The following is a 7,840-nucleotide window of genomic DNA, read 5'->3' as shown; positions in this document are numbered from 1 at the left end:
AAACCCTGTCTTGAAAAACAAAAAAAAACAAAACAAACAAACAAAAAAAAAAAACAAAAAAGATATAGTGGTTTGAAAGCCTACTCCCCTTCCCCTTTTAGAAGAACATGGTAAATCAGCTATAGGAGGGTGTGTTATTTCCTTAAGCCAGTATTCTGTCATTCAAAATAAATTTCATTAAGTCTAATTAAAAAAAATTAACTTAGCATCCAGAGTAGTGAACTTTATTATGACAATTATACACATATGTCAGTGTATATAATAATTAGATAACAGGTGTCTGATAGCTATCTTTCATTTTTATGCCTGATGACTATATTTATAGTTAGTGACAATAATCTTTTTCTTGTGTTTCAGTTTATTTTATCTAAACCTGTAGTTAAGCCAGAAGATTTTATAAAATTTTTATAAAATTGAGGTGAATGAAGTGTAATTGTTGGCAATAACTGGAAACTAACAACTTTGAAGTTTTAAAGTCTTTGGTGGTTTGGGAATAATAAACAGCTGAACTATATGAGTGAGGTAATTCCCAGAGACAGGGGACTCAGTGCTAAATGTACCACGATGGCTAATTAAATGGTTTCTGCACACAGGTATTAAGCTGTTAACCAAGCTGGAAACTGAGTATCTATGGAGTGTGGTCAATGTAAAGCTAATTGAAATATCTTAACCAATGAAAATGTTAATTTGTATAACTAATTTTTAAGACACACCGCACTAACTTGAAATTCGATACTTTTAAGGATTTTTGAGTATGTATTGAAACCCACGTGTGAGTGAAGTCTTATATGGGTATTAGATCGTGTTGCATTACAGCACAGACCTTGATGTAGCTGTGGAGTTCATTGCTTAGCTCCTGTGGAAGGAGGACTGTTTAGTGGGTGTGGCTGAGAAGACAGTTGATACTAGTTCTCTGCTGATCCCAGCTGGATCCATTCTCCATCCTGGCTACTCATTAGAATTTTCTGGGGACTTGGGAGACAGTGGTCTGAGATCATTGAATCAGAATCTGGAGCTGGTCAATTTGCAAAGCTTCACAAATAATTAGAAGTTTATTCATGGTTGAAACCATAGTTAAAAAAGATCTGCTCCAAGAATGCTTGACTTGGGAGAGGAAGTGTAAAATACTGTCGCTCTCCTTGACTGTGTTGTGAGACAAAATTACGAGAAGCTTTAATTTTTTTAAATTTATTTTTGATTCTGTGTGTAGGTATGTGCACTTGAATGCAGGTGCCTACAGGAGCCAAGGCATTGGGTATCCCAGAGTTGGGTACCCCAGAGTTGGGATTAGAGGAGGTTGTGAGCTAACTTGGGTGCTGGGTCATTTGCTCCAGGCCTATGAGGATAGTTTTTTTAAAAAATATTTCTTCTTAATGGACAGGGGAGGTTCTTCTGTTATATGGAGAAGAATTAATGGTGAGGATTGTTTCTCACTTGGGAATAATCTTTCCATGGTTAGGACACTCTTTAAGATGTAAATCTCACAGCCCAGACAGCTTCCTGAGTGTAAGCAGATGGCTGTTTCTCCTGTATTCACAGAGCTGTGTAGTTTAGGACGTTTCCTCACCCCAGGAAGAAACCCTGTACCTGTGGCAGTCCCTCCGTTTTCTTAACCTGTGCAGCTGTAGACAGCACTAGTTGCTTTTCATGCAGTAGATTTATCCATTCTTGGTACTTCATGGAAGTGAAATCATGTAATGTGTTGGCATTTGTGATTGACTGCTTTTGCTAAACATCGAGTCTTGCAAGTTCACTGAGTTGTAGCATGTTCTAGTACTTCCCTGCTCTTTATGGCTGGGTGCTGCTCTGTAGTGTAGGTAATAGCTCATTTTGTTTACCATGTACAGTAGGTAGTTGATGGGGTTCTGAATAGTGTTATGAACATGGTGTATATGTTTTTTTTGCCATGGCATGTCTTCACTTGGGTATATGCCGGGAAGAAAATTGCTGGTTCATTGTACTCAGGAACCCTTCACCTCGTTTGAACTTCATGGTTAGAAAATCTTCTTCAAGTCAAAGAAGTCCCAAGACTCCATGTTCTGATAACACTGCATTGTAGTACAGAGGTCCAGTGTATGGCATTGGATACGGTGGTTTGCAGAAGGCACATTGCTCACTTAAAGAAAGCACAGATGTTCTCTGCTTTTTTCCCCCTCAGGACATCCACATTGTCTTTTGTTGAAGTTGGAATTTAAAGTTTTTTAAGTTGTTCCCTCATCCCTTTAATGATTAGAAAGGATGAAATGATTGGACTCTTCATATCTATAAAGCAGTCGTAATTAGAGCTCACAGTTGTTGATTGCTTATTCTCTGCCAGGTTCTGGGTGTCTGAGAGCATTTACATACATTATCCACTTTAAGTTTCATAGTTAACTGTCAGCAGTGACTGCCATTTTACTAAGCTGATGGGAAAATGAAGGCAAAGAGGCCAGATAGTTTGCTCCATCATCACAACAGCTGGGTGGCATGCTGGGTAGTCCCAGTGGTTTTTACCCACATTCATGCTGCCTGCCCCACCAGTAGTTGGTCCTCTTGGCAGATGTCATGCTGTGGAACTTACTTGATTTACTACCCACGAGAGTAAAATAAGGAACAACAGCAGTTTACATGGGTTCAAGTCAGTAGCAGAAGCATAAAAACTTGTATAAAATGTTGAAAGAATGATGGATTTAAAGGAGCTTCATTTAAAGTAGTTTTAGCTCCACCTAATGTCCCAAGGTACATACATGTACCTACCCCAGTGACTTACTTGACTCTTGACTTCCAATAAAATAAGCAGGGGATAAGTGGGTATAAAAATACTTTTCCAGTGGGCCTTCTGTACGTGAGAGGAATATTATTCAGTATAAAAGGCGAACAGATGTGTGGTTCTGAAGTGAATTTTGAGACGTAAAAGAAGACAATGGCCAGGTGGCAGGCTAGAGTGACTGTGGATGAGTGGTCACAGACATCATGCACAAGGTAGACAGCATTTCCCCTGCTCCAAAACTAGTCTGCTTTGGGATTGAAATGTGGGTGAAGTTACGGAGTGTTTGGGTGTAGGTAAATTCCTGTTGAGGCCAATTTTGTGTTTATATCTGTGAAGTGAGAGGAGCCCTGGTGTGTTTTGTTTTTGTTACTCTGTCCTGTTATTTAATAATCTGCTCTTGTATATTGATGTGATTCTCCACTCCCTCCCCAATTCCCCAGATAAACAGAGGTCATATGACAACAGAAGCCAAGAGAGCTGCAAAGATGGAAAAGAAGATGAAAATTCTGCTTGGCGGTTACCAGTCTCGTGCTATGGGGCTCATGAAACAGTTGAATGACTTATGGGACCAGATTGAACAGGCTCACTTGGAGCTGCGCACTTTCGAAGAACTCAAGAAACATGAAGACTCTGCCATTCCCCGGAGGCTAGAGGTAACTCCATGTGTTGCCTCATTGCTCAGAAGGAGAGCTGTGGAGATTTGCTCAGCCTCCCCTTTTTCCTCCACCTGGCAGGTTATCTCTGAAGTTGGTCCTTGCAAGCATTGTGTTTTTTTTTTTTTTTTTAAGATTTATTTATTATGTACACAGTGTTCAGCCTCCATGTATGCCTGCAGGCCAGAAGAGGGCACCAGATCTCATTACAGATGGTTGTGAGTCACCATGTGGTTGCTGGGAATTGAACTCAGGACCTCCTGAAGAGCAGCCATTGCTCTTAACCTCTGAGCCATCTCTCCAGCCCCCAAGCACTGGGTTTTGAGTCTAGTCTAGACCTGTCTGTGTGTAGATGGTAACAAACAAGTGATTGCTGTTGGAAAGGCTTTTCTCATTCTGCTCTGTTTTCAAGGATAGATAAGTAAATCTTGTAACTAGTTCCCCTGAAACTTAGTGACTTGCTATTTATGTGGCTCTGGGGAAACTGAAGCAGCTTCCTTTAATTTTGGGATTGAAGATGCTGAGAGCCTAAGCTGCTCATTCCTTTGGCCACATTGGGTTTAGATTGAACTCCTTCGTGACTCCAGGGCAGTCAGGGCTATCTGCATTGTGTTGAGAAGACTGTAGTGACTTGTTTATTTATTGGGATAACAGCAGTGGTTTTATAAGATGGTAATCACGTGACCAGAGCAAAGAATGACTGCGACGTTCAATTCGTAGCAAAGATATCAACCGTGTCTCTGGGAAATATATCCTTTTTGAGACCTGTGAGCTAACCAGCTATTTGTAAGATAGACGAACGTAAGTAGATTAGGTTTGATGTAACTGGAATGTTGTTTTCTCTTTAAGTGTCTAAAAGAAGACGTGCAGCGGCAACAAGAACGAGAGAAAGAGCTTCAGCAGAGATACGCAGATTTGATGATGGAGAAAGAGACTTTACAGGCAAAGTTCTGAAGCACAGCGGATGCTCTGCCGCAGAAGAACTAGTTGCTGGTTTTATACTCTACAAGCCTGAAACTTTTCTCTTCATTGACAAATTTACCCAGCACCTGTGGTTTCTCAGTTGTTTGTTTTGAATGATACCGATCTTGCGCGTTCCGTGTTACAGACTTGGACTCCAGGATAATGAGGGTTTAAATTATCCAGATGCTCATTCTTTGCCAGTGTCATATTTGCAAAATTTCGTAGTTTAGGCCTTTAATTTAAAAAGCCTGACTTTAAATACTGCCTGTGAGTAAACCCTTGAATAAAAAGAACATGTGAAAAACTGAGAGCGTAGCCTCTGCTTGAAGTAATTAGATACTTAGGGTGCCCACAAGCCTCCAGCTGTACTTCTGTGTGCCGTACTTAATGAGCACCTCTGGGCAAACTGAACGGTGATCGACTCAGTGTAAGTCCTTAGGAGGCAATCCTTTGTGGTTCTCTCTCCACTGGCAAGATGGACGGGCTTGTTAAAACCTAACATTTCCCCCCAAGTATCACATTAGGGAATGTTTCTTTTCTGCTGGTTACTGACATGAAAGTTTGTGGATTATAACTTGAAAGATTTGCTTTTTTTACTTCTAATATTTTACATGAATTTTAAAAAGACATTTAAAGACTAATTTCAACAAGGCCATCAAGCTTTATTTAAAGCTTTGCATTTAGCTTACTATGTCATATCCTTAAGTTTGGAACTTAGAGGGCGGGTAGCTATAGGGAGACCTAACTGTATAATAATTTCTAATTTCTATAAAGAGACTTAGTAGCAGAGTGTACAGGCATTTGAACCTAACACTTGGGGAGGGAGGAATGGGGGGGGGCTGCTTCAACAATAACAGACAAAAAACTAACAACCAAAGACAGCAGTGTAGGCCACCAATGTATGGGACTTGGCAGAAATGTTTGCCTAACCGTAGACTATTAGGAACTAAAGGAAGAAGGAAGCATTCATTCATTGACCAGGATTTGTTGAGTTCCTAATCCTGTGCTTTCTTGAGTGTAACAGCCAGTCTCTTGAGAACGACATACATAACCTTTTTGGTTTTTTTGAGACAAGGTCTTGCTCTGTAGTCCTGGCTGGTTTGGAATATGATCCTCCTGCCTCAGCTCCTGAATGCTGGGATTACAGATGTTAGCTGCCATGCACCCTGTGACAGGTGGCTAAAAGTGAGTGTTGGAGAAGAGCGTTAGTTAGAGCAACGCTCTTGCTGCTGACGTTAGTTAGGAGACACGAATGTGCACAGGGAAAGAAGCTCCTCGAATCTTAGATTCTGTGAGGAAACTAAGAGGTGACATGAGTATGATTAAAGAGGTTGCCATTTTAGAAAGCCAGGGCCTTGTGAGATCCAGGGAAAGAACATCCTGCCATAGTGGATTGTCAGCCCCGTGCTGCCACCATGTAGGGGGAGCAAAAGGAGGCTAGTGTGTCTTGATTGTCAGGACCGGCATTAATGCAGGGCCTGACCATATGGACCCATGAGGGAAGAAACTGGGCTTTATTTTAAATATTAGAAGCCATGAGATTACTCTAGGCAGAGGAATGACAGGTCAGCTGTGGGTTTGATTCATTTTGTGGCCATATTGTGAAATGTCTCCCTGGGTGGAGGTCAGGAAGCCACCGTAGGAGCCAGATGCAGTAATCTAGACAATGCTGGGATGCAGATCCTCCTCAGGATTAGACCCCGGGTTCAGAGTTTTTATATCTAGTCACATGTGTGTGTAACTCACTTTATAGACCAGGCTGGCCTCGAACTGCCTGTGCCTCTCTAGTGCTGGAGGTGAAGGTGTGTGTTATCACACCTGATTTGGTTTTGATCACTGTTATGTGTATGTTTAAATGATCACTTTTGCATCTTCAGTGTTTTACTAGAGGGTTTTTTTTTTGTTGTTGTTGTTTGTTTTGTTTTGAAACAAGGTTTCTCTGTGTAGCCCTGGCTGTCCTAGAACTTGCTCTGTAGACCGGACTGGTCTCAAACTCAGAGATTACCTGCCTCTGCTTCCTGAGTGCTGGGATTAAAGGTGTGCACCACCACTGCTTAGCTCTCATGATTTTTTTTTTTTTAGAGAATATTTGATACCATCATTGAATAGTGATACTATTTTTTAATTTTATTGCATGTTTTGTTGGCTCAGACGTCTATGTTAAAAGGTCTATGTCTAAGTTAAGTAACGGCACTCTTGTTCTGTTTCTGGTTTTAATGGGGCTGTCCACTGTTTGACCTTTAAGTTGGCAGTTTTGACATAGATGCTGTATGGACAGGTAACTTCCCTTTGCTCTTAGTTTTTTAGAAGGTTGAATTAGGAAGAAGATTGTGGAATCCTGTCAGAGGGAGCTCTTCAGTCTCTGTTAAGATGGCCTTGCTGTACATAGCTGGGTGATGATAGCAGCCTGATTCACAGAGTAAGTTCCTAGACAGTCAGGGCTATGCAGAGAAACTGTTTCAAAAAACAAAACAAAACAAAATACAACAAAAGAAAAATCCAAACAATAGCAACAAAAAACTGGAAAGATGGCCTTGCCGTTTTCTCACCCAGTGCTGTTTTGACGCTAGTAGATCATCCAATGTGAAACCATCTCTCTACTCTTGGAATCAGATTCATATGAAACAGAAAGACTCATAATTCATTTGTGTTTTCTGTAGACTTTAAAGTACCTGGCTAAATAGTCACTCTATTAATAAAGATTCACTATCCTTAAAATTTGGTCGAATGCACCTACTTAAAGTCTAAAAAGAATCCCAGCTTACCTGATGAGCATGGGTAGGATGGGCTTTTCCTTCAGAAAGCTGGTGTTTTGCTTTATTGTGGCTTTGCTTTAAATATATTTCTCAACGTTACTTTGTTTTCTGTTTTTGTTTTTGTTTTTTTGGTATGAACTGCTGTGTTGAAGGCTTTGAGTTTTCTCTGAATAGTGTGAATGTTCTGGTCATTTTTGTGTGCTGTTTTGTTTTCTAAATAGCTTACCACTGTGTTTTAAAAATTGGCTCAACAATTGAGAATATTTAAATATTTCTGTGTGGCTAGTTTTAAAAATATTTTGCTATTTTGTTACTTTACATTGTGTAAAGAAAATATGGCTTATATAATTTTTGCTTGTTTAGAACTTATTGAGATTTTGGGACCTAGAATCTTTGAGTGGTATTCTATGGATGGTTTATCTAAAACATTTTTTAGTGTGTGCATGTGTGTGTGTGTGTGTGAGTGTGTGTGTGTGTGCGTGAGTGTGTGTGTGCATGCGTGTGTGCGTGCGTGTGTGTGTGAGTGTGCGTGTGTGTGTGCGTGCGTGTGTGTGAGTGTGCGTGTGTGAGTGTGTGCGCGTGCGTGTGTGTGAGTGTGCGTGTGTGTGTGCGTGTGTGCATGCGTGTGTGTGTGCGTGCGTGTGTGTGAGTGTGCGTGTGTGTGCGTGCGTGTGTGAGTGTGCGTGTGTGTGAGTGTGTGTATGCGTGCGTGTGTGTAT

General features: G+C 40.8%; 1 protein-coding gene across 1 annotated transcript in view; it reads left to right on the top strand.

Annotated features, from left to right (window-relative positions):
* The window catches only part of Cdc5l (cell division cycle 5 like), a 38,827-nt gene extending 34,154 nt beyond the window's left edge, over positions 1-4,673 (top strand). Inside the window, exons 15-16 of the mRNA XM_005359823.3 lie at positions 3,190-3,402; positions 4,252-4,673. Coding sequence (XP_005359880.1) covers positions 3,190-3,402; positions 4,252-4,356 — 318 coding nt within the window. The 3' untranslated portion in view covers positions 4,357-4,673. The remainder of the gene's footprint in view (positions 1-3,189; positions 3,403-4,251) is intronic.
* The last annotated feature ends 3,167 nt before the right edge of the window (positions 4,674-7,840 follow it).

The sequence above is a fragment of the Microtus ochrogaster genome, linkage group LG2 (assembly GCF_000317375.1).
Source record: "Microtus ochrogaster isolate Prairie Vole_2 linkage group LG2, MicOch1.0, whole genome shotgun sequence".
Classification (NCBI taxonomy): Eukaryota; Metazoa; Chordata; class Mammalia; order Rodentia; family Cricetidae; genus Microtus; species Microtus ochrogaster.
Note: the sequence above shows the minus strand (reverse complement) of the source record. Positions and strands in the feature narration are given on the sequence as shown.